At 38.6% G+C, this 27037-nt stretch overlaps 2 protein-coding genes across 2 annotated transcripts in view; one reads left to right on the forward strand and one right to left on the reverse strand.

The window, feature by feature from the left end:
• RASGRP1 (RAS guanyl releasing protein 1) overlaps window positions 1-7970 on the forward strand; it is a 53037-nt gene extending 45067 nt beyond the window's left edge. The window contains exons 14-17 of the mRNA XM_076344920.1: window positions 375-411; window positions 1024-1170; window positions 2999-3372; window positions 4744-7970. Coding sequence (XP_076201035.1) covers window positions 375-411; window positions 1024-1170; window positions 2999-3372; window positions 4744-4878 — 693 coding nt within the window. The 3' untranslated portion in view covers window positions 4879-7970. The remainder of the gene's footprint in view (window positions 1-374; window positions 412-1023; window positions 1171-2998; window positions 3373-4743) is intronic.
• A 995-nt stretch (window positions 7971-8965) lies between these two features.
• FAM98B (family with sequence similarity 98 member B) lies at window positions 8966-26598 on the reverse strand. Its single transcript, XM_076344921.1, has 8 exons — window positions 26460-26598; window positions 25404-25552; window positions 24433-24567; window positions 23561-23739; window positions 16825-16905; window positions 16318-16434; window positions 13802-13969; window positions 8966-12300 (listed from the first exon to the last, which is right to left on the reverse strand). Exons 1-8 carry the CDS (start codon window positions 26522-26524, stop codon window positions 11953-11955), a joined length of 1242 nt encoding a protein of 413 aa, XP_076201036.1. The 5' UTR covers window positions 26525-26598; the 3' UTR covers window positions 8966-11952.
• Between the last annotated feature and the right edge of the window lie 439 nt (window positions 26599-27037).

Below are 27037 nucleotides of genomic sequence, written 5' to 3' on the forward strand. Positions count from 1 at the left end.
GTTAAACTGGCTGTCATACCAATCCCCAGTTTAGCTGGGATCAAACAAGGGTGCTGAGAGAGAATTCTCCATCTACTCCAGCTCCACAACTTCTCTGGGGGCTCTCAGGTCTGCTGAAGTACTCATTAGAGACTAGCTCAAGCTATTTTGCTTGTGATCAAGGGACACACATAAAATATGCTGTTTATCTTATGCTAAAGAGGTAAACAGTTCATATTTTGACCTTACCATTAAAAGGGTAGAAAACCAAGATATTCTGCAGGTGCTCAGATCTTAGAAATGTGTGGAACTTTTAGTGGATTTTTATATATGGAGGTATTAAATGTGCAAAGAAATATACTAATACATACTCTTTCTGCTTGTTTGAATTTCAGCTATGGGGAGTCATTAAACAAGGATACAGATGCAAAGGTAAGATACTTTATCCTTTGTTAATTTTAACCTGTAATTGATGGCAAATGACAAAAAAACCTGATCATCCTGAGATCCATTGCTGTGTCTATGGACCTATTTAATCTGATCTCTCAAGGAGGAGAAGGCTGATTCAAGAATAGGATGACAGACAGATGATCCAGAGGAAATGCAAAGATGAAGGAACTCATAACTGATAGCTCTAAGCCTTTGCAAATCTTCAGTGAATCCAGAGGGTTTGGGAACAGACCCTTCTATTCCAATGGGCGTAAACACCAACACTGTGAAAACCGTGCAACACATTCACAACATGTATTTTGCAGAGTTTTCTACCTCATACAGGTATCTGCTTTCTCTGCAACTCCTACAGTCAGCATGCTGTTGCGACTGAATGTTGCTATTTTGTATTTTCACAATGAAAAGGAGTTTTAGGCGTATATAGCAAAGGGATGTTGTTGTTGGTCTGTTTTCCAGACGTATGTTGTTACAGGGAATGCGTGTAGAGAACATCAAAGAAGCCTTCTTGCTTCCTGGGAAGGCAACACAGTGTGAGAGCTGATCTCAGATGCTACAACAGAGCCATTGCATCGTGTAACTTTGTTTTGTTTACAGACTGCGGAATGAACTGTCACAAGCAATGCAAAGACCTGGTTGTGATAGAGTGCAAGAGAAGACCCAAAACTTCAGTTGCAGACAGCAGCCCAACATCCGCTCTTGCTTCAAGCCTCTGCCCAGTAGGAGTCAAAGAGCAATTCCATGGTGAGAAAAGATCACATTAAAAAGATCAACAGATCTAGATAATCTTTCCTTTGCTCCTTTTTCTATTAAAGCTGAGTTGTACAGCATCATTTCAGGTTTTGTTAGTTAACTGCAGTGTTTTACCAACATATAAACTAGAATCAGGCATAAGTGGCCCTGTACCAAGTAACACCATTCCAGGTGTAGTCTGAATAAGTAAGGACTCAATTTCTAGGAGATCTCTTGTCACACTACACAATGTGTGGTGCATGAATTCCACAAAAACTGAGTAAATCTTCTGCCAGCCTCTCAAGAGAACTAGATGCTGTGAACTGAACAGCTGACAGGTTCCCTTAACTCTCCCACCTTGTGACAAGCAGGTCTCAGTACACTCCAGTTTTTACCGCTGTTGTCACATTATGCAACTACTGCACTGTTACAATTCTGACTCAGATTTCAATGTGGAGCTTATAAAACCAGTTTACTTATATCTGTGTGCTAGGAAAACCAAGAGCTAATTGTGTTTATTTTTTCCACTTCATTAGCTGAATCTAAAACTTCTCTTCGTCACTCCATCGTTCATTTAATCAGAAATGAAAAATCTACACCTCTCTGTTCTTTTCTCCTTATATCAAACAAACTGTATAAACTTTTCATATTGTGTATTACCATGTAGGCCTCCAAAGGAGGAAGTGTTGTCCTTGAATAAGACCTCAGGCTACTTTTGTTTTTGTTTTTCTTTTGATTTTGATGTTCCAACTCTCTCATTATTCACTTTCTTTAAATTTCTCTCCTGCTCTTCACCTATCTAACGTTCTTCGAATCTACTTCTTGCCACTTTGATATCAATCTTTTGTGTTGTATTTAAGATTCATACTGCTGGATTCCATCTTAGGCTTCCTATTAGCACTTGGGTGGAGCACAATGCAGCCAATTTCTCTTGATAACTGACCATGTGCATCTCTATGATTGCACCTGCAATGGCTGCAGCACTGCTTAATAACCACCTTGTGGGATGTCATGCTTAGAGAGAGCTTGAACTGTAGCCTGTTGCCCCATCATCACCCAGTGCACCAGAATGTGGTACCTCTCAACACTGTGTCACATTGAAGAATGAGAATTCAGGTCTAGGTTGAAGGTGTAAGCCTCACCTGTTCATCCACACCCTCATTTAATTCTCCAGAGCCTGCAGCAGCTACTGGACTGACTTTGTTCTTTCCCCTCATGTGTTTGAACACGCAGTCTCATTTTGTTTTCTTCCCAATAATAGAAATTACTTTATCTGAAACAGGTCTTTTTTAAATCCTTTAATCACATCATTTGCCCACTGCTTCTAACATTGTGGGTTTTTTTTTCCACCCTCACTCAGTTTTTACTTTTAACTGCAAAAGTAAAAGTATTTTAGGATGACCTATACAAAAGCAGTGTAAAATTAAAAATGTCATTGTTTCACCTTATAAAGTGGATGAAATAAGTTGTATCTTACAGCTCCAAGTTGTGATAAGGCTGAACTCACACCCAGGTTTAATCTTCCAGCCCAATCACTAAGATCAGTGGTCTATATAAAACCTCTTAGCCATCTAGAGGTTTTTCTTTAACTGAACTTGATGGTACCCCTGTTTTCCTCTTACTGATCCATATCTATGTAACCGAGACAGGGCCAAGAGTTATTCCAAGAGGCACAACATGGATAAACTTCCCGTGACACCAATTTTGGAGAGTAATGAATGAAAAAACAATCAAGAATAAATGTTGTTTCATTTATTAAAATCATGTTTAATTACTGTGCCTCTTGTTTCTCCTTTCCTGGGATAAGCTCTTGACTCAATTTACTGTATATATTCTACAGGACAAGAAGAAGGACCATTCACATTTCCTAACGGAGAAGTAGCGGAACACAATGAAGACAGCAAGGACCGAACGATTATGCTCATGGGTTCCTCAGCTCAGAAAATCTCAGTGAGACTGAAACCAGCTGTGGTTCATAAAGCTACACAGACTGATCCCGTACTGTTGGCTGGTGAGGTATCTCGTAGGCAGACAGAGAAGAAAGAACATAGGATGCCAGAAAATCCTTATCTCCAGGCAGCTCCACCATCCCCATGTCCGAGCCCAATTCTAGGCCGCAAAAAGGCATATGTTAAATGGGAAAACAAGGACTCCAGCCAGAAAATGAAGAAGGAGCATCACGGCTGTAAACCCTCATACCAGGAACTTGAGCAGGTACATATATGATGCCAGATGAGTGGCATCATAAATTCTTAGACACTTTAACTCCAGCAATGCTTCACTTCAAGCATAAATTTTAGTACTAATATAGGGCTTAGGGAATACATTTTGAAGCCCTTGTTATGATTACACTGATCTCTGTCAGTCTTAAAAGTGACAGGCAAGAATGTGAACATAATCCAATTGCTTAGGACAGGCTGTTACTCCATAAAACGAGTAACATAGTCCTGAATTTCTTCCTGCTTTTGGTGGCCTCTGCTCCCTTAAGTGACAAAATATACATGGTGGGGAGGGTGGGGAGCTCTGCTTTTGTTTAACTGACAGTGAATCCCTCCTTTTTTTTGATAACTTTAAGTCACCAAGAAATTTTGCTGTGTGAACTTGAATCTAGCCTCTTGCTAGATTTCACCTGCATCAGCCCAGTTGTGGCTCACCTTACTCTACAAGTGTTCTGACAAAGTAGCTATTCATAAGACTGTGTCACCTCAGATTTGGCCCAAATTCAGGTTTGTAGAAAACACCACCTTTCCAGACAGATTAGAGAGACTATCACAATATCAACAATGCGACTGATGGATGGATGCAGATATGATTGAGGAACAAAGGCAGACTTATTTTCTTACTTCACTCATTACTATCACTATTCTGAGATGGACCAACATGGAAAGAGTCCAACAACAGAACCACAGCCTGATCTTTGAATGATCAGTATAACTTTCAAAGTATCCTTTGCTGTTGATAAAGTGAGCTTATCTTGTTATGAAAGATGATTGGTTTATTAAGACAGAGATTAAGGCAATTAGCAAGAATCTTCCAGTACAGACCACTTCTCTTTCAGTCAACAGTACATTCAATACAGACAAGGATGTGAAGTGTGGATGAACTTGTAAGAACTGGTTCTTTGAAGTGTCCAATTCATGCGAGTCCCACAATCTACACTTGTCCTTGCTCCCTCAGCAGATCCTGACCTCAATTACTGAACAGCAGCTGATGTTATAAATTAATGTCTTAGATTATGGTACATCAATTTCTGCATTAGTAGAGCAGTGAAGTGTGAGCTGTGTTCTTGTTTCCCCCAGATTACTGCTGTTATGAGAGGAGCAGTGGAGGGTGGATAAATGCAGGTTGTGGACGTGACTGTCAGATACCAGCTGCTGGAAAGTTTCAAGTGTATACACAAAGGATAGACCAGTGACTATGGAAACGTTCAAATAAGTTACTGGTTCTGTTCCACTGATAAGAGCTACACCAACTTACATTTATGCCAGTCAACCTAAACATACCACCAGACAGTCCTGAAACAAATTCAAAATAAAATACCATTCTCTCTTTTTTTTTTTTTTTTTTTTTTTTGGTTTTGTTTAGGAAAGAAATATTCTAAAGGCAGACAATGAAGGTTTAAAGATCCAACTGGAACAGGCACATAAAACAATTGAATCTCTCACAATCCAGAGACGAAACCATGTAGTCGACAACCTACAACACAGAGACTGCTCCTAGCAGACAAGAGAGGAAATCTCCTATGGAAGAATGTGAGACTGAAGGAGGGGTTGTGATAAAGCTGCTTTACCAAGTGAACTGCAGAGAGAGTCTGAAGGATGTTAAACAGAAATACTCTCTTTACTCAGCACATTTCCATACTAAACATACACTCCCAAATGCATAAATCCATTCCTTTGACTTTTAAGGTAATTTAGCATTATCTGTGCAATGAAAATAGTATCGTCTGGGTTTGCTTTTAAAAGGAGTGACAGTGTTGCTGAAGTTTCTGTTCATGAAGACGACCATGTGGATTCCCCAGTGACTTGGCTGCCAGCAGCACACCTTACTCTACAAGCGTTCTGACAAAGTAGCTATTCATAAGACTGTGTCACCTCAGATTTGGCCCAAATTCAGGTTTGTAGAAACAAATGTTCGATAGCTAGCTGAGTATTTAAGTAAAACTGTAGAAATATTCCATTAAGAGAAACAGTTCCTTCTCATTGTGGCTGAAACCAATTAAAATCATGAAGTGAACCGTCATCTTCATTCCCAAAGTTAAAGAATGTTAAAATAAGTAGTTAAGCTAATGATATTTGATTCTTAGACTTTGTTAAGATAAACTGACAATTTTTTTAAACCTCTTTCAGAGCTTTAGAAGTCCTGCTGCTCAAATGCTTACCTCTGTTAAGGTAAAATAGACGAGACTATAGAGAGTTTACATTGAATACTGCTTCCATATTTGTGTTCCATGCCACAGCTTGGAACCCTTAGCCCTACTTATTTGGCTGAAGGGATAAATTGTTGTTGTCCACATACGGTAGATATGGGACACGGTTGATTATTTTTCTCTCATGACAAAGTGGGCGCCATTGTTGAGTAGAACCTCGAGGGCCATATTATGAGGGAAACTGTACAGTAATCCCAGTGCAACAGTTGTTGTACTCCAGAGCTCCTAACATCTTCTGGTTCTAACCAAGGTTTCTCCATTTCTCTCTCCTAGATTTCACATGCACTTTAGGCAAAGAGTCAGGATGAGTATGCTCTTATGTGTGTAAATTTTGTAGAGTAAAAGGTGCTAGGGAGGTAACTTAGTTTTCTTAAAGCTACAAAGTGTACATATTGTTAAGACAAAACAGTCTTTCAAGTTACTGATAAATCCACTTGTCAGAATAGCCAATTTTAAAATTGCATTTGCATTCCAAGAGAATCTGTACGCTTACAGTTGTATAAAACTTGCTCGCATTTATCAGACAGGGATTTGTCGTCATGCATTTAAACATCAGAAACTTATGACTTTGATATATTTATCTACAAAGTCCACTTAATGCTCCTCAAAACTTGTAAGTTACAAGTCCGTTATAGATTGAAATTTAGTCAACCTATTACAATAGCATGTGTGCTTTGTGTTCAAAGTGGTATAAATGTATGTTCCATCCACAATTTACAGTCATTATCAAGTATATGAATGCTTTATTTATGAAAGTCCATTTGAAACTACTTGCCAGTTTAGTCATTATAAATTCTTGCTTTGAACTTGGATTGTGCTTGCATCTCCATGTATAAGTAAAAACAAATGGAGGGAAATAGTAGTAGTAGTAGTAGATTTTCTGTTACCTTACTGTAAATAACTGAAATGCATAGGACAAAAACCAGCAGCTGTGAAGATTGTGCAGCTTTTTTTCCTCATACACTAAACCCGAATTATTAACAATTAAGATGGAATTGCACTTTGATCAATGAAGCAATCAGAATGGCTCTCAGGTCATGCCTGCAAACTTGCTTTGCCCATTTTCTGTATGCTTCTTGATTTTGTCCTCTGTTCAGGGAACTACAGCAAGGCGTATTTCTGATAGGCAATTAGCAAATAAAAGTCTGTTTCTGCAACAATCAAAATAAACAAGATAAAAGTTGAATATATTTTCACATATTTCAAAAATACCCCAAAAGAGCAGCTAGGACTCACAAATCTTGTTGTGCAGCTAAGACAACTGCTCGCTTGTGGTCTGAACTCTGGATTCTAATGCAATTTGTGTGTATGCATACACTTTGTCTATGCTGGGGGGTGGAGATCATGAACAAACTCTTATTTAAAAAGAAAATTCCCAGCAGCTGGCCCAAAGGCTACTGTGTTACTAGGTTGAGTACTTAACACTGCAAATTGAGTTATGACCATAGATTTGTTCAGTCTTAAATGTTAACTTAATGTTTCTCTGTGGTGTCGTCTTGTTCCTACAAACAATCTGAATGACTTAAAAGGGATCTGTTTGCAGGAATGTCTTACAGAACAAGTATGTGGTGCCTCATGTACGCTGAAAACTTCCTGCTTCAAAGAAGTCAGTTGATATCTGGAGAACTTCAGAGCTCTCAAAGTACCTCCAGGGTCTCTGTTTGCCCAAAGCCCCTTACGGTGTTTTTTTTCTTTTGTGGTGGTGGTGGTGGTGGTTTTTTATGGTGGTAGTCCCTTCTGACTTCTTTTGGGACTTCCCTTTTGCTGCATGAAAGACTAATAGCACAAACTGACTACAGGGATACTGCTAAAACTGGCAAAGCTACTAAACAAAAATCACTCACATCTGTATCAATCTTCAAGCTGCTTTATGCTAGGAAAAAAGATACAATTTAAGTACTAAGTGCTGTTTAAAAGTCAATGTTAGCAAACACCGATATTGAAATGTATCGTCATGGCTAATCTAAATGAAAAGCACTCACCTTTATTCCTTCTCCAGGCTCAGCTGTTTCATGTACATACAGAAGGAGGAAAAAACAAGTGCCCCCCCCTTGTTTATTTTTTAAGTGTGAATTCTGATTGTTTAAAGATAAAAGTAAATAGATTGAGTAATAGCACAATTAACAAGGCAGGGCTACTGTTCATATTCAGATTAAACAGAACTGCCTTTAAAGTAGCTTATATATGTTTTTGGAAATATGTTTTTGTTACAGTAGCAATCTGTTATTTTGTTGTAACTGAGCTCTGTGGCAACTTGAAAAATTTTTGTTTTAATGCTGTTTGAGAAGATTGAAAAAGTGTACAGATTGTAAAGATTTTATATAAATTGTAAGATTTCGGTTTAATATTTATAATAGAAAAAATATTAAAATTGCACTTCATGCCTCTGAGTTTGTATCTCAAAGAAATCTAAACATCCTACATTCATCTTCCTTGACTCTGACATCTGAGACACTTCTGCAGGAATAACCTAGTACCGAAGGCCCTAGTCTAGCTTCACCTTCTGTGAGCCTTGGAACGTTGCCTGAGAAAACTGAGGAAGCTAGGTATTTGCAGATTATTCTTTCGGTATTCTAGTGGTTGACACAGTACAGACACTGTTTTGCTACTCACTATTCCAAGTATTACAAAGCGCAATTCTTCATTAGCACACTCTCTCACTTTTGTTGAGAATGCTAATTCTGAAAAGACTTCACAGCATGATAGCCAAGTTTAAACAAGGCTTCCGTGGCGTCTGCTAATGCTGGCTATGACACAGGCAGCATTGTAGCACCCTGAAGACTCGCTATTCTTTACCTTGTAGGAAAGTTCAAAATACCTTATCTCAAATATGTTTTTATATGGGGTCATGAACGTTCGTTCAGTTAGTTAGCTTCAGTCATCTGAGGGAGGTGAGGGAAGGAGACAAGGAGTGCAGACGAACTACTGAAAACACAATTCCTATTTATATGGGCAAATCTGCTCTACAGTCTTGCATGTACAAAACAAGTTGTGTTTTACTTCATAATTTACAGAAATTAAATAAAGAAAACTTCAGAAGTAATTGGAGGATAGTTCCTTGGTTTACATAAAGACAGAAGTAATGATCACATTGACCTACATAATTTTTTTTTTTTACTAAGAAAAAACTTTACTGAGATTCCTTAGTAATCCCAGACAATGTAATAGGGATATATTTATTTGTGACATGCCCCTGTCTTTTGAAATTTTCCTATATTGTTATCTACAGCCTTCTCCATTTTGGTCAAAATGTGTCTGTTATCTTTCATTATCAGAAAAAGTAAGTTCCATCACTATTGTAAATCACCAGCAGGAATTCCTCTTTACAAACACAGGAAGAACATAGGATAGTGGATCCAAATCACACTACACAAGTGATGCAAATAACTTCAAGTACAGTACTTTATTCCTCAGTGTTTACAGCTGTTAACAAAAGTGTCTCTCTCAAATCCAGAAAAAAAAACCCCAACCTATTTTTCAATTCTTCATCAAACAAAACAATATTTTCAGGTAGATATTGACTAAGTGTGAATAAACACAAAAATGCTCACAAACATATATATGAAAATCTTTTACTTACAACAGAGTTTTTGAAAATACTTTTTTTCAAGACAAACATACAAAATTTGAGAAGAGGTTTAAATCAATTATTTTCACGGTATTATTGCATCTTTTGATAAATTAAAAGCATACATTGTCAACAGGACAGAAAAGGATACCTCTATGAAATGTGGTGGTGCTTACTTCAGTTTTCAACTACTGGCTTCATGTTTTGGAATTAGTTAAGAAAAACTGAAATGGCCAGATTAAAAACCAAAATCTCCAACCTATTTAAATTTCCATCTTTTACATGGTCTACATAAATATAATTGAAGTATGATACTGAAACAATTTAACTGTTAGAATTGCATGTGGGCACATAGCTGGTTCACTTCATTCCAGACTGTCCTGTCTGGAACATCAGGGTAAGCTGATGAGTGTAAAAGCACCACGGCACACCCACATACACAGGTACAACAGTTCAACTAAACCAGTGCAACTTCACATCTTAAGACTGATGAAACCGTTACGCATGGACAAGCCATTTGATTCTCCTAGGTGAATATTTCCTTGGTGAAGCTAAATGCTTGACTCCTGTTCAGGAATTACTTGTAGCAAAAAGTAACATTGGGATGAGCAAACAGAATTTTATATTAAGGCTTTGGTTGTTAAAAACTACTCTCTCCATGTCTTTGCTGACCAACACTTCACCTCCAAGGCCAGCAGCCTCACCTGGTATGTTGTCAATTTGTGAGCTATTCCAGAGCGTTAGGCAAAAACCAAGCTCAACAGCAAGAAAACCAGTACTACGCTCCCACGTGACCCATGAGGGTCTCTCCATAATGACTGCAGAGGCTGACAATGGCTTAGGCCAGAAAGGAGCATAGAAAAAAATTGGCAAAGGAACTATATTGCTAGCAGTTGGGTGAAGTTAAGCCATTATTTCAAGAATTCACATCCAAGCTAACATGTTCAAGCAAGGAAAACTCCTGCCCTTTTTTGTTAGGCACCTGCTGGGACCCTAAAGTATGGGTAAGGCCATACCGATCACCTCACAAGCAGCATTCTCAAGCGGGCTATGATCAGAGAGGAAATAACAGAAGAGAAACTTTTGGAGTTTATCTGGATTAAAATTTCAAGTGAAAAGCTTGGTGATGGCTAATTAATAAAATCTGACACAGGCTTTTGAAAGAGATTATAATAATTTAATTTTGAACAGAGCTTTACATTCATGCATAAAGCTGCCTACAAAACAGGACATGATGCACGTGTTCCTGAAGGTAAAAGAACACCTTTAAAGCGTACCAAATATGGACACCAATAGGAAATTTGTGCAGAAAGAACTCATAACTGTGGAACATCATAAAAACAAAATCAAACCCTAAAGTTCAACCTGCAGTTAAGCCTACAGCTACATGCTTAAAGTGCTTCAAGTTTTCTGCGCTATGCAATCAACAGACACGCCCAGGTTTATCAGATGCCTTCCCGAATCTCTCTGTAGTAACCTGACCCTGATAAATACTGTCATGAGCATACACTTGGGTGTCATCTCCCTGTTCCACCTCTGTACTCGGGAGTGGCCTCACAGCAGGGGAGGAGACCTAAAAGACGCTGGACAACAGAAACTGTCCTCTTTCTTTAACTGACAACTCTAAATTTAATTCTTGTCTAGATGTATTTACAGCCATAATTGTATGAAAGCTAACTCCTTCTTCTAGAGTAACACTGTCTGTGAAGGAGAAGGCACCCATACCGTATCAAAACAGAGTTTCTTTTAGGTTATCAGACCAATTGGTTGGCAGAGTAAGAGAGAGAGAGGAGTCACTGAGGAAGGGCAACTGCTGTATGAGATGTCTTATTAGCTGGGCAGCTGGCGATTCCCAAACATGGAGCAGGCAGGGGAGGAAAAAAAAAAAAAGGGGGGAAAAAAAGAAATGGTATGTTCTTTCTCAAGAAGCTCAGCTTATTCAACCTTTATGTCTCAAGGCTGATTCAGAAGGAATATATAAATGAATTCTCACCAGAGATGATGGCTGCAGAAATTTCCTGCCCAGTCTGATCTTAACGTATTTTTATGAAACACCAAAAAAATGGAAAACAGGTAAAATGAAAATAGAGACTATCAAAACTCACCATGATTCTGACTTTATGGTATAGGCTCTGACCTTCAAATAGTCTCCGATATATTTATGAACACACAAAACAACCTGATTTTATTAGTTTCTGAGAGTATTAATTCAGAATGTTACTTTTATGTAAAGTTCTGGAAGAATAAGAAACCTAACTAACTGAATAGTTTTGACCAAAGCCTTAAAGATTTTAACATTTGACATTAAAATGTGTTTACACATCCCACATGAAAACCAGATGAAGAGAAAAAGCCTGAAAGCAGCATTCTAGAGTCTTTTAAAAGTGTTTCCATCCGGTTCTTAGGCCTATTTTGTTTTTTCTACACAGCATTTTGGAGCAGGGGACTGGACATGCAACATGCAATAATTAGAGGGCTGAACATCAAATAACATTTTTTTTTGTTTGTTTAGAAAGGGTTTTATTCAGTTTTCTGAGGCTTATTTTAAATAAAATGACATATTAAAAAACACCATATGAGCAGTACGAAAAACAAGGACTTTAGTCATCACACTTTAGTACAAAAGTTCTGTTAAGTTAACTAAAAGAATTCAATGACAACATCAGTTGGTCTAATGCAATGATTCATATGATGATACTTAATTCTAACCTAAACCCAGTTAACATATCTAAATTCCTGATACCAGTAAACACCACCACTATATTTTGCCAGTTACTCTGTTAATATTTACAATATTTTAGTATCTTCGGTATCCTCCCCCTCCTCTTCCACCGTATGGATCACCATAGCCTCCCCTGCCACCATAGCCTCCCCTGCCACCATAATCTCCCCTGCCACCATAATCTCCCCTGCCACCTTGGAAGCCACCTCCACCTCGTCCACCACCTCTGAAACCCCCACCTCCAAAACCCCCACCTCCTCCTCCTCTACCCCCTCCGCCCCCCCAGTTGCCCCTTCCACCCCCACCTCCCCAGCCACCTCTTCCACCACCTTCTTGTCTTTTTTGCCAAGGAGGCATTTCGGGAGGAGGTGGTTCAATCTCTGTTGGTCTGCCTCCACGGTCAGGTACTCTCCCCATCAGAACCTATATGGAAAAAATAGGTAATTTTTAGTTTAAAAAAAAATAGTAATAACAACTTGAAGGGACACAGGGTTCTTCTCCTGTGGACAAAGGCATGCTGCCTGCTCTTTACAGGAAATATGGTCCCCTCGGTGTGGAGCTTGACAGCAGAATCCCTATTTCCTGTCCTTGTAACTTGCCACAACACAGAACTCTGAAAGTGATCCCATTTTCCACCTGTAAAATTGAAATAACTGCAGCTAGCTAGCTCATATTGCTTTTGTGAAATCTTTATGAAGAAAACTACACGCATGTGAAGTATTAGTATTACAATAAGCAACATACATAATTCATATATAATATATATGAATAGATAAATATATATTCATACAGAAAAGACTCCTTATGATGCAGCTTTTCTACTTAAATTTCGAAGTTCAAGTTCAAACCTAATCAGCTGGCAAAAAACGTAAACTGGCAAACTGATGTGCAACTCTAAAAGGAACGCCAGTTTGCCTTAGGTCAGAAACTACTGACACTCAGTGGAGAGCTGGAAGGGACAAAACACGTAACATGCTGCAGTGACACTTTCAAGGAAAGAAAAAAAAAAAGAGAGATCTTGACTTTGGCGGATATTACTCAGTGTACAAAAAGGGAGACTGTACTGGACAAAGTTACACAAAATATTAAGTTGAAGAACAAAGAGGTAGCCAAGTAGGTCTTTTTGTTGTTGTTTTCATATTTTCTAAACTGTGTGACAAATGTTAACATACTCTGGTCAGTCCCAGGCACTCCAATTAAAGTCCTCTCAAGAAAAAAAAACAAACTTTCTCCGAGATCTTACAATAATTAAGAAATTTCAGATTCTTTGGGATCAAAACATATTAAAGGGTATATAAATGAGGCACAAAACTTTAGAAAAATCTGTAAATAAAGGATTAATAAGAACAGGTTTAGTCACCATTTGAATGGTGAAACTAGTGTCATTACTTGCAAGCTTCAGCTTTTATCACACACAAGAAAGCAGTACAATGTTGATTTATTACTGTAGCCAAACCAAGTAATTTTACTTTGCAGCAAAATGACCCTTCCACAGAAACTTTTGTGATTTATAATACACTGATAAACTAAAGACACTGGTTTATGAACTGAACAACATAATCCTGGCAACAGGTAGCCCAGGAACTGATACCAGAAAGACTTATACGTATCCTTAACTTGAGGTGTGCGGTTCCACTGAACTCAAGAGGTCATTTACACACATGCGCGCACACATACACCCCCCACCACTGCTCCTTCTCATCTAGACTACTGTTTCACCCTGTTCCACAACTGACTGTGTAATAAGATAAAAAAAGTTGCTGCAATGTTTACTGGGATGCTGCAAACCTTCCTTTCTTAAAGCACCAGGTATCATGCAAAAAGAAATGAAAATATTAAGCAAAGAGTATAATTCCAGAATTACTTTTGATAGGTCTGTAAACTCCCATGTCCTTTTATCACATCCCAGGAAGAAAAAGTATACCTTGTTGATCGCACAGACTGTATTTTCCCGTGTTGATCCACTACTTGTTCTTACAATCTTCGATAAATCTTCTCGAGCAGCAAGAAGGTGAGCTAATGTAATAGTTGACTTTGGAGATAATGCATAGCGCTTGGGCTGATATATTCGTGCTATGTCATCTGTTTTTACCTAAATGATAAAATCAAACACAACTTACTTGCTAGGCATAAAACACACAAACACACTTACCATAAACCACGTTTTGTCTCAGTAAGTTTCAATTTGAACCTGAAAATCTAGGTTATCTTACAAAATATAGTGCCAGTTGTTACCAATTCTCTTCATATTGATGGAGCTATTGTACAGAAAATGCTGCTGATTATGTTTAATTGATGCTAATTGAAATTTAGCACCATTACAAAAGAAACTCGCCTATCCACTGGCATCAAACAGATTCTTTGATGTTTTCCAACATATCTAAAGACTAAAATTTAAGAGTCCAAACTGCTCTCTCAAGGGCTTTACATAGCCATATTTAAATGCGATGAAAACAGAGCAGCTTCAAAGTAAGGTCAATTTGTGGAAAAAAAAATAAAATGTACCAATGCAGCAAAACCCTTGTGCAAGCCATGAAAAACTGAGACTGAGAAGGGGAGAAAATAAGATTTTTTCCAAACACACTTTGATGTTTCATTTGGTTAACAAAAAAGAAAAATAAATACACTTTCGGGCAACATCTAGAATGATCTTCAGAGTTTAAAAAAAAAAAATTATCTTGGATGGACCAGACAACAGGTGCTGTTCCTTTACATGACTGTTTTGCTAGGCAATTACTACGCCATTTATGAATCCACTTCAGTCTGCAAACTTAGCCCTCTTGGGGAGTGAACAAGTTAAAAAAAACCAAACCACAAAAAATGCCACATCATCAAAAGCAGAGAAAGGTATCAATACCTATTTAATGGTGGGGAAAAAAGGCAAGCTAACAAATTAAAAAAGGACAATTTGCCTCTTGGCTTAAAAAAATAGTATCTAAATTATATCAGTGACAAAACATTTTCAGTTCCCAAACCTTCTTGGAGAAGTTATAAACAAGTATTTCTACAAGAGAAATAAGGAAAAAAAGATTAAAAATCATATGTAATTTTGAATGAATATGCAACCTCGTTACTTCTGTAACTGCATACTATTTCACATCAACAGTCTTTATAAGACAGGAAAACGAATCATCTTACTACTTTATCATCATTAAAAATCTCTATAAACTATTGTTCTATTGTGAAAGTGTATTCATTGTTTTTCATGTTGTTTGAATGGAACGGTATCAAGTGACTTAAAATTTTAGCCTAAGTTAGTCATCAGTTAACATCAACTACATTTCAGAAGTATACTTTAAATTTGAAAATATATAGTTGTATTGGTACAGCTATACAAGTAGGGACATCTCCTGGCTTCTGTGAGCTAAATGCCCTCCTTTTCCTTTCTTGCAGCATAAAAGCACTCACAACCCCTGCAGAAATTAGTGAGCCATTCCAAAGCAGCACAGCAGCATCTAGACTCATGTCTTCCAGCGATACTTAGTGAGCTTCATGAAACCGATTCTGTCTACATATGTCAACGACAAATTGTCACACCAGAAAGACTTGTAACAATCCATACTTTCAGTAAGCTTTCGAAGTTTTAAGAATTATCCATCTTTAGCTTTCTACACAAACCTTTGGAAGGAAAGTTGATCTTGCAGCTCATGAGCGAAAACATCTGCCTCCAGCTTCCCACATGTATATTCATCAAATTACAAACTTTTTGTATCTTATCTCCCTACTCTCTTGGATAGAAACAATATATATTTCTAGCTCAGAAATATCAGACTGGTGAAATCATGACTATTTCTTAATACACAGAGTGCTATGAAATAGTACAAATTAAATAATCACAATTAAAGTGATACCAGCAGAGAAAATCCAGGAGTGATTTGGAATTTTTAGCCACCTGAAGGATTACAAGTAGTTGTGTGCTTTTCTCATACAAGCTGCTATTCAAATAACCTGTTCAACTGACTATCTGTTTATTCAGTAGCTTTGAATCCAAGAGAAGTAGCAGTCACTGTAATCTCACTGACTTTATGGGCAGTCACTGCACCCAATCTACGTTAAGGCCCAGTGTTTGTCTTCCTCTTGCATCTACATAAGAAATGCTGAGGTTCCCTCCTAGTTTACTTGTTGAAGGGGGGTGGATATAGGAAAGAAAAAAGAGAGATGTGAACTTACTAAAGTGAGAAACCCCAACAGAGGATGCTAGAATTTATAATTGTGAAGCTATAAACAGTCACAAAGGATGGACTGTGCCATCTGGTCAAATCCTTCCCCTTCTTCAATATCTAGGACTTGGATGTTACAACCCGGGATGAGAAACTGGTTGGAAAGAAGACAACAGTAATGGAAGTGTATTTACATGGTATGTATGTATATTCGATAGGAAGACCTGGGGAATTGTAGCAGACTCCCACCTACAGGAAACAAAAAATACAGCAAGTTTACCTTTGCTCTATCAGACCAGCCAAAAGACTGTACTGTCACATCTAGCCTCTTCATTAACATACGTCGGCGACATTCGTACTCGCTGCGAAGAGCATCATTGATTTTTTCCAATCTTTCCTGCAGTGTTACAATAAAAAATCCAAACATTCAAATTCATTAAGTTATAGAAGTCAATTTAAAGTTAAACCCCATTCAGCAACTGTCTATCCCCAGGTGACCACTATAAACTACATAAAATTAGGGGTGCATCTGTGTAGTGCTACAGTAGTATGTATATTCAAAGTATTTTGAAAGTTAGTAAGTGGATGAATCAACACAAAGTCTGTTTTATAACATTAATTCTGGAAGTATCTGATTAACATTGTTAATATTTAACAATTGCATTTTAGTGTTAATATTTAGCAATAGAACAGGGCCTGTAAAATGGACAAAGTTAGATGAAGCCACATGCATTGATTTTGACCATCCTGTTAAATACAGAAAAGAAATGGAGAGACTTTTTTTTACCACTTGGTCAGAATTCAGAGGTTTTGTTAGCAGCGATTTCCCCACGCGGTTATTTTGAACTTTTGAGAGAATGTCCTTTATCTGAAACAAAACACATACCTCAGAACACAAATGATATCTACATTTATTTCAGCACAATTTGCTGCAATCACAATTTGCTACTCGTAAGAACAAATACAGCACATTTGTTTTAGCAGACTCATAAAAACAGATATGCATCATCTGGCTTATCATCCATTACAAAAAGATTTCCTGAATACTTTCACTACATGACCAACCTCTGTACAAAAATATTTTATGGCACACCACTTCTCCTCCCAATTATGATAGAACAACATCTATATGGCAAATTTATCAAGTGCATATAGGTAGTAGGACTAGTTAAATTATTCATTTTAGTTATTACTAAGTGTTGTAACTACAACTAAGGAAATGTAACAATTGGAAGCTAGTTCTGTTGCCAAATGCTAGACTTGGCTACGAAAATCTGGTGATGGGTGCTAGTAAGAAAGGCAGGAGATATGACAGGTATGCAGTCATTCTCTCTCACTAATTTTCTTCTAATCCTGTAATTGGTTCCATTTAACATTATATCTAAGACTTTTGCATTCACTCCAAATCAGCCTTGCTTATACTTCTCCCATTAGTTTTTGCCCTCAATAATCAGGGATGAGGTATGCTCGCTCTTTCTGCCTTCCCAACCCCACTGCATTCTCCTCTCTCATTAAAAGAAACCTCTACCTCCTCTTCTTGAAGGAACTTCCTTTGGCACAGCTCTTCCAAAACTGTTATCATGGACGCCCACAACACTCATACATAACTTTCCGGCCAACTGATTTTTCAGCTGGAGTAGACTGCATGCATATTATTGTTCCTGAAAGTTTTGCACACAGACTGATGGGGAGAAGAACTACATCTCATTTGCTTTTGTAAGTAATTATGGGGAGCCGAGCCAAACAAGACTAAAACTGGAGTTAATTTTCTTTTACAAATCACAAGGAAGGATTAAGGTAGTACATGATCTACAGTAAAACCTGTAGCTGAGGACAGCCATTAGATACATTTGCAAGGATTATAAGACTTCAAGTAGGCACGCAAGCATTTACATTAAATTTATCATAAAGGTATGGTTCAAAGCTCACTCCTCCAGTATTATCTTAGCTCATCTTGTTAGAGTTTTGAGCTCTACATATCACAGACGTATCATCTCCAGTGATCACTATGAAAAAAAACTCTAGGAGAGAGAAATCAAATTCTAGAGCACCTAGTTAATTGATTAAAGAAAGCTACTTGAAAAGGAATACTTGATAAATCAACTCTCATATTTCAGGATTTTTGTAACTATCTCCTTTTCCTTTTTTTGCATATACCAAGGAAAGAATCTGATCTCAAATTTTGTGTGAAAACCAAGATGTATATTTTGTTCTTTTTACATCACCTTTGGGCAGTGCTGTGGCAAGTCAAAAAACACAATGCCCCCAGAAAAAGTCTGAAGTAAAAAATACTGTGCAGTGAGTAAATTATGGGAAAACAGTGTTTTGACTCCAGCAGAAAAGACAGCCTAGTAGTATCTGAAAAGTGGCTACCTAGTTACTGTAATATTCCCTGCTATTATACTCCATCCATATAAAAAGAGGTTACAATAAGGGGCGAAGTTCAGTTCCATGTACCCTACTGACCCCTACGCTCCTCTTTCTCTGCTAATTCTTGCTTCTTTGCAACCTTTATTTTCTTTACAAAAAGACCTCGAGGGTTCTCCGATTTGTCTGTCTTCTAAATGCAGCAAACTTGTTTTGATTTTAGTGAAGCATGTATACGATGCCTCTCACAATCTACTTCAAAATTCAAATGTACCTAAGCACAAACTATGCTCGAATTTAAACAAATGTCTGAAGAATCAAAAACTAAAGTTAATAATCAACAACATAATAAGATCAGCATGACACCAAGAGATGAAGAAATCAGTAATTAGTACAGAAGAAGGAATAAAGAGCAGATGAATTAAAAATTCTATTAGGCAAAAGGTGTCTATCCATATACCATTAAGGTCAGAAATATAACCTCAAAGGTTCTAATGAGTTGAAAGGAAGAGAGTCTATCAAAATGAGACTGGCTGCTGGAAAAAAACACCACAACAAACCCAAAACAAATCCTCAATGTAATTTATAGCTATAGAGTGAAAGAAAATCTGGAAACCAGTGATGCTGAATACTATCTAGAGATTAGAATTATTGCAAGTTTGCAGCTGCAAAGGCAGCTAAGAGGTAAATACAACACTGGGCTCCACATACAAAAGCCATACGTTCTGCCATCACAAGTCGGTCACAATTAAAAGACCTAATGCAGCACTGCGTACTCCTAATTTCCACAAACTGAAAAATGAAAGGAAGTTTAGAGAGAACAATTAAGGATCAGTGAAAATCAGAACTAGAAGAAACAAGAGCAGCTAAATGAAACAATCCTTTATTGACTGGGAAACTGCCCCCAAAATTCTGCAACCTTTTCTTTCCAAGAGAACAGCTATGTAATTTTACCCAGTGACAGGTTTATTAATCAAATAACATTTAAGGAGGAATCTTTTCACTGATGAACTGGTCTACATTCATGTTTGTGACACACTGTAAAGTCATACCCACGTTACTGAATCTCCACTTTACTCCCTCACTTCCATCAGCAGGACTCTGAGGGCATATCCTACAACTATAATGGTGAAATAAGCTAAGCTGCCTTACAGTTGCAGAATACATCGTCCAGCCTTGACTGATGACAGGGCTATAAACACAAGAGCTTTGACATACACCTGTCTGCCAGAGGACAAGAATACAACTGATGTGAGCATCTACACTATAACCCACATTCCTGAACACAACAGTTGCCCTAGATTAAGAAGAATAAGCAGGAGTTTAAAAAAACCACCACCACAACCCAGAAAGAAGTCTGTACGTGTAAGTGGGAACAATACGAAAAGCAGGGCCCAGATAAAGGAGCAGTGAAAACATACTCATAGAAACGTAAAACAAATTGTAACGGGCAAATCACCCTAAAGTTCTCATACACTCAGCTGTAAAAAGCAAACCAATTAATTAAAAGCTAGATGGAGATTAATATATTTGACTATTTGACATACTGCATAATCGGTGACCTTGGTAACATTAAATATTTATGGCATTGCTTTGGAAGCTCACACACTCTCTAAAAATAGTTTAGAAACAAATCAGTTATTGGATTTGTTTGAGACAAAAATATTGACTTCAAAATCTGCTGTACAGAAATATACAGTTATTCTATTATTACCAAATAAAGCATATCTTTATGTATTGAACATGACATTTCTCATCTGTTTTATAAGTCTAAGTCTATACTCCTTTTAAAATTTTTTTAGCTCACATTTCACTTCCATGTTCAATATATTTGTTATCTTTACCCTCTGTCAAAATAGAGCAATATTTTTTATGTTTAACACCACCATATATGCATGCACCTCCAGGGTTTCTAAGATTTTGAAAAAACCTGAACTGGAGAGAGGAGTAATTTTATTAATTTAAGTTAAACTATCAACGCTTTAAGGAATGAACATTTTCTTAATTAGTCATAAGGTGTACTGCACAATTGCAGAAAGATCACCTAAAATCTTAAGCACAAAATATTTTTAACCCATCCTCTGCCTCTCTTCCATTTACCTGCAGATCATTTTAATTTCAATATTTATCTAACTTTAAAGACATTTTTGTTTGACCTTTACATCTGGTGAACAGGACGACTCTTTCACCTTGTTCCCTGCAACTACATTGATACTTAATGTACAGGCACCATTATGTCTGTAAAATTATTAAACACTAACAGTTAAAAGCAACACACTAACTTAAATATGAGTAAAGTCTAGGAAGTATTCCCAAATATTTTTAAAGATATTCTCATATTTCACTTAAATGTTATTTTAGCTTACTTTTGATATAATTTCTTCAGTAACCCTTTATAGTTTCTTTTCATTCTCTACTATTAGGGAACTACTTTTCACATATTAGAAAACAAATAATGTGGGCAAGAAAAATTTAGAAGTCTTTCAAATAATATCGTATTAAGAAGTCTTTCAAATAAACAGTATTAGAATGTAACTTTGTAATTAGGTGTGAAATTCACAGTATCTTGACTGGAAAAAAGCCAGATGTGAGCATGAGTTACAAAGCACAACACCAGCATACACTTTTCTGAATCTTTGATCAACGTTCATTTACAATTTATGGGGTTTTTGGTAGTAAATTTCAGAATGCCTCCCAGAGTTACCCTTTGTAAATATACTTTACAAGGGAACAGCATCTTAAAAAAACAACTAAAAAATTACTATTAGGTTTTCAGTGCTATAGAATAAAATAAAATACATTCAGTGGTAGGAGGCTGTAATACTGTCAATTCATCTCTCACATTTTCTTGTGTATGTTGATAACCACTACCCCAGTTTATTACAGGAGATGCAAATTTAAAAGGTACTTCCTATCATTGCATATTCAAAGTTTGAGCTACTATAAAACTCACAGTTTGAATGAAGAAAGCAATCCTGACTTTATACTAGTCTTTTAAATAAACTGACAAGTTATTAAGAACAACCAATGTTCTAATGTTCCATACCAAAATACAATGTGTGATCTGTCCCTTTGGTGGATTGCTGCTGCACAGCCAAACTATTCTCAGAACTATTCCCACAGCTACTGACAATGCTGAAGATGCTAGGCAGAGATAAAGAGTAGACATGTTGAAATGCTGCAGATAGATTTGCAAATTCCATAAAAATACTAGATTAGTATATAAATTCCTATTACAAATGATATAGTATAATACTAAAAATCAACAGTGCAATTTTACACAGAACCTAATTAAATCAGGAGCAACAAAGTATTTGGAAAAAGAAATTGATCATTTCAAGTGAATTTTTGCGAGAATCTAAAAAAAAGTAACAAACGGCACTCTGAAAATATGTTTACAAAGCCAATTAATTCCCATTGGTGGTATCACCGTTCTAACACAGCTACATCTACAAATGTAGGTGTCTAATTCTGTACTGTATCAGAATAACTCTGAACCTGTCCTATATTAAAGTAAGGGATGAAGGACAAAGAAACATATAGTAGAAATTCTACAAAATCTCCTGAGAGGTAGGAAAAAAATCCTTTGTTTGTAAGGGATGAAACATGCAGAGAACAAATTACACTATTAATTTGGAGTCACAGAAGATGAACGAACTAGTTTTGCTACCTTTCTACACTCTGACGTGAGTACAAGTGGTATAACTGCTGTGGAATTGAGAGACCTGAAAACCTATCTTTTTGCAGATACCAGAAATCTAATAATTCAAAGAAAATTTTCTAGGCTCTCTATGTGGGCATGAAGGAACCAGCCCACCCGATGTGGTCTTGCTGCCCTGCAATTGCAGAACTAGAGTTCTACCCCTTTAACATGGGGTGAAACTAAATCTGTACCCAAGTAAAGCAAGGAAATGAGCAAGGAAGGCCACTGCCCATGTCTGCAGCCTACAAACCCACATGGATTTAAACACAGCTAACACCCACAGAGGGAGATCAACAGTACTAGGCAAGTTTCAGTCAATTAGTTATTAGCTGGAACTCTGACATTTTAATCCTCAGAAAACAGTGCTAGAATTGTTTCTTCATCCTTTCAAAAATATTTAATGGAAAGACTGGTTATAAACATTTCATTAGAACTAAATAGATCAAGCACAGCTAATAGTGCAGGAACAGGCATTTTCACCGTCACCTGGATGCTGCTTTTTATAAATGAATCCACTAAAGGTTTCATCTTGTCACACTAAAGATGTACAGATGTAAGAAAACCATGCAAGTAACAGGCCCTCTCCCCAAAACCTCTGAATGTTCAACTGCCCACTGGCCGATGAGAAGAGGAGGAGGAAGAAAAAAAAAAAAGCAGCATAATCATGTAAAATTATTAAACTCAAAGACTCCGCAGCAGAGGGAGATTCATTCCATCTATCTCCCATAATTCTTAAAGGGGATCAGTCACCCACTCTCTCCCCAGATACCAGGGAGAAATAAAGAGCAAAACTTTTAGCTGCCTGACAGAGAAGATAAATTCCACCCCAAGAGCCTATTTACATTCCGCAGTGAAGAAGTCAGATTAAGGATCACATCAGTGAAACGAGTTAGAAACTGGTGGGACACAACTGAAAGAACTATCCTGTTGAATAAGGTTTACATTGGCTTATTCACTGGCTATTGGTAATTCAGGCGTTTTCATCCTCTTCTGCAACTAAGGAAATGGCACTAACAAATCAATACTTACAATTAAGACATTCATAAACTAAAAAGCAAAAATGTAAGTTTTGGGTATTAAATGTACATACATCCCAGAAATGACTATAGGTACATAAATGCGCAATCAGTTATCACCCAAAGTCTTCTGCTTGCTGCAGCACATTTGAATGGGTAACAGGAAAACTGCGTTACTTCAACTCATACCTTAAACTTGCATGGCAAAGGATGCCTCACCAGGTACATCGCATCCTCAGGGAAATGCTGAAATACTTCACCTCGTAACTAAAACAGTTTAACTTAAACAGTAAGCTGGCTTTCAGAATAAAAATTCCTTTGCACTTGTCAGATAGGGCTTTTAAGGATTAGACTGTTGGGCCCTTAACTCTAAGATGAATGCTTACAGAGATAATGCTTACAGTTTAACAATAGAGAGAACACATAAAAGCCCATACCTTTTGTTCCACATTGGTTAACAAGGGAGGAATATCAGAAGACGAGGAGTTTGGCAGGCCCAGTGCATCGCAAATGGCTTGCACTTCCTGATGAATTTCATTGTGCTTTTCCAAATGAGAGCCTTTAATTTTCCTGCTGTGCAATATCTTTAAAGCCTGAAGTTCTGTACTTAGAAACACTAGAGAGAAAAGCATCATAATGGCAGATTTAGAGACACTTGAATATTTCTGCATCCACATTCTCATATACAAATACAATACATACATTTATAATGAGACCATGATAAAAGGGAGACTCTTTCTCAGTTCTCTTCTGGACAGGTCAGTATCAGTTTGCCATTCTTTATCTGAACTAACTCTCCCCTGACTTTCTATCTTCAGTCTACACATCATATTTAACTGCTTAACCCACTTCCGCCACCAGACCCCTAGTTCCTTGGCTAGTTTCATGTTATCACACTGGTTCCTGCTGCCTTTGTCCAAGTCCAGCTTAAACCTAGACTTTGCTTCTCTCAATCCTGCTTTTGGCACCTTCAACTCATGCAGCATTTGCTTTTAAGCTGCCCAGAAACCTCTCAAAAAAACAGGAAGCAAGGTCTCAATTTCAGCTCAGCTGGAACTGGATCAAGAGAGGGATCAGGAGGCCTCAGTAGGTTGAACCATACTTCACAAAGAAATTTTAGTTTCTACTAAAATAGTTTTCTATTTTCCACTTCTGCACAAGTGAGCTGATGCATGCTCAGCTAGGTTGTAATGATTGTACACATACGCTTAAATACACATAAAGAACTATTTAATGTAAATTGTACAGTAACGATAGAGCATGCACGTAAAATACTGTATTATAAATGAGAAAAATGGTTATAACTTACAGAGGAGTTTAAGACAATCTTCTTTCTCTCTTAATCTGTCCTTGATGTCTCCAGATATAAGTGATGAATACGGACAAGCCATTTCTCTCAGAAAGCCACTAATCTCAAGCTGGAAGCTCTCTATATCTTTATCACCTATGGGAATAAATAAATGCAAAGCTAATGGCTTTTTACAGAAACATCAAACTGTAATTGAATTTTCTTAACTTAGACATTTAGATTGCAGGTTTCAATAGGCCAGACAAAGATTTACCATCTACCACCCTAGTAGCATTTTTTTTCTTCTTAAAGAAGTCCTACATACAAGCAGACAAGCCTTTAATAGCTACAGCAATGTTGTGCTCGTGCTTTGAACAAGAAGGTGATGCTACAGCAGTCTCTGAAGACATGAATGCAAATGAACATCACTAGGAAGTGAACAGCTTATGTCGCAAAACAGTGTATTAATGTAATTAATTTTCTGATGAACAAGTTACAGGAGTCATGAGCCCATTATTTTCAATGGTTTAGTTTTACTACTTTTTTGTGAAAACATAAGCAATGCTACAAAATTTCATCCAAGTTCCAGCACTCAATGGAAAGAATCAGGTAGTGCTAACGAGCAACTCGCGTATCTACACACAGTGCTGAATGGAACACTGCATTGGACCAACTAGCTGAAAACACCAGGCACTGGAATTTAAGCCATCAAAATATGATTACATGTAACAACCACTCATAGTATGCATGAATGTACTTTTTATGTTTACGTAGATCTAAAAAACCACCAAAGCACCTTTTGTTTTCAAAGAATCTTCACAAGACAGGACCTTAATCTAAGAGCTACATACAGGCAAATATCAGCCTCAGTTTGGCTACCTTTCAGCTATCTTCTAAACCTCAACACTGTAATTTCACTATTAGCTGAACAATATGGGTCTAAATCCACTGAACAAATATTAAATTGCTTTAATAAATTAACACTCATATACCATCTGTTGAAGTGATGCTTTCTTCCATATTACAAAGTGACTTTATTTGGGAACCTAACCAAACGCAAAGCTCAAAAAATTCTGGTGAAGATAATCCATTTTCTGCTGCTTTGTTCAGGGCTTCCTCCTCCAACAGGGGACCCGTGTACCTGCATGGAGAGATAAACATTAGTGGTAAGAAGCAAGTTTAACATAAAATATACACATATTAAAATCATTTTACTATAAGCTGGTTAGTAACTACACTGATAGAAATTAATCTTTGTAAGTTACTTTTGTCAAGGAATAATTCAGACTTTTTTTAAACACGCAAAAAATGAGTGGTAATTTATAAACAAAATGGTTTGTCAGAAAATAGGAGGCAGGCATTTTCACATCTCACATGTGCATGTGAAAGCAGTTTCATGTCTCAATACAGGCTAAACAGAGAAGAATTCAAGTGTCAATTCAAGTGTTTAGTCAAACAAATTGCCTTCCAACATTAACAACTCACCGCCCTAGAGTACTGGCGATAAGATAACTGAAAATTAAACTACGTTTTACATTGTTTCTGCTCTGTTGCATCTGAAGCGCCTTCGCCGGAGGCAGGCAGGCATGAACGAACCGGGCGGGGAGCCCGGCCGGTGGGAGCCCCGGCCTCCCAGCCCCGGCCTCCCAGCGGTCGCTCCAGTATGACTAAACATCACCGCTTTTAAACCCTCTGTACCCCAAGAAACGCCCATGCAGCCGCGCTTCCTTCGCCTTCCCCCCATGACAACCAGGGCAAGCCCACCGCAGACGCCGTGACACCGCTCCCGGGCGAGGCAAGAGGCCCAGCCCCGGCCGCCGCCGGGCCTCCCCCGGCACCCGCCGTTACGCGGGGCCCGTCCCTCCGCCGCCCCGCGGCTCCCCGCCGCGGCCGGCGCCGCGCTCCGCTCCCCTTCGCCCCCCGCCTCCGGCCCGGCCTCCCGCCCGCGGCGAAGGGGCCCCGCTCCGCGCACGGCCGGGTTGCGCGGCGGCGGGCTCCCCTCGGGCCCTCGCCCCGCGAAGGGGGAGCCGCTGCTGCTCCGCGATTACCCCAAGGCCTCCAGCGCGTCCAAGATGTCGCACTCCATATTCAGGCCGGGCGCCAGCTCCCTCATGCCGGCACCGCGGCTCGCCGTCGCCCGCCGCGCCGCGCTGTGCCCTCCTGAAACCGGCCCTCCGCAACCTGCGCCCGCCGCTGCGTTCCGCTGTCGCCTGCCGCCGCAGGCCCGGGCCCGGCGGGAGGCCCCGGGCTGCCCCCGCCCCCTCTCCCGGCGGCTGCCTCCCCCGCTCGGAGGGGCTGCAGGGCCGCCCTGTGCCACCGAGTCGCACGTAGCTGGAGATGACCTTCCGTATAGGCCGGCCCTTGCTTTCCTCCCTTAGTGAGGAGCGTCCAAGCTCTCTCACCCTTCCCTGGCGGGGCTTATCTCCTGGCCCTACGGCTGTCCCTGCTGCCCTGCTCCGGATTTAGCCCCAAACCACGGCCCGCTGCAGCCGGCTCACCCGTCACCTACCCCCCCCTCCATCAGGTACCAGCCACCTGGAAGAAATACAGGACCAGCAGAGGCCACAGCCGCCCTTTTGGCCTCCGGACATGTCTCGTGCCTGGGGAGCCAGGTCTGCCACCCACA

The sequence above is a fragment of the Aptenodytes patagonicus genome, chromosome 7, assembly GCF_965638725.1.
Source record: "Aptenodytes patagonicus chromosome 7, bAptPat1.pri.cur, whole genome shotgun sequence".
NCBI lineage: Eukaryota > Metazoa > Chordata > Aves > Sphenisciformes > Spheniscidae > Aptenodytes > Aptenodytes patagonicus.

Bases quoted from the DNA above. Each gene is read 5' to 3' on its own strand.
- FAM98B (XM_076344921.1), bottom strand. From the start codon at position 26,524: ATGAGGGAGCTGGCGCCCGGCCTGAATATGGAGTGCGACATCTTGGAC. The intron at 25,553-26,459 runs GTAATCGCGGAG...CTCTCCATGCAG, and splicing joins GACGCGCTGGAGGCCTTGGG to GTACACGGGTCCCCTGTTGG. The intron at 16,906-23,560 runs GTATGGGCTTTT...GTTTTGTTTCAG, and splicing joins TAACCAATGTGGAACAAAAG to ATAAAGGACATTCTCTCAAA.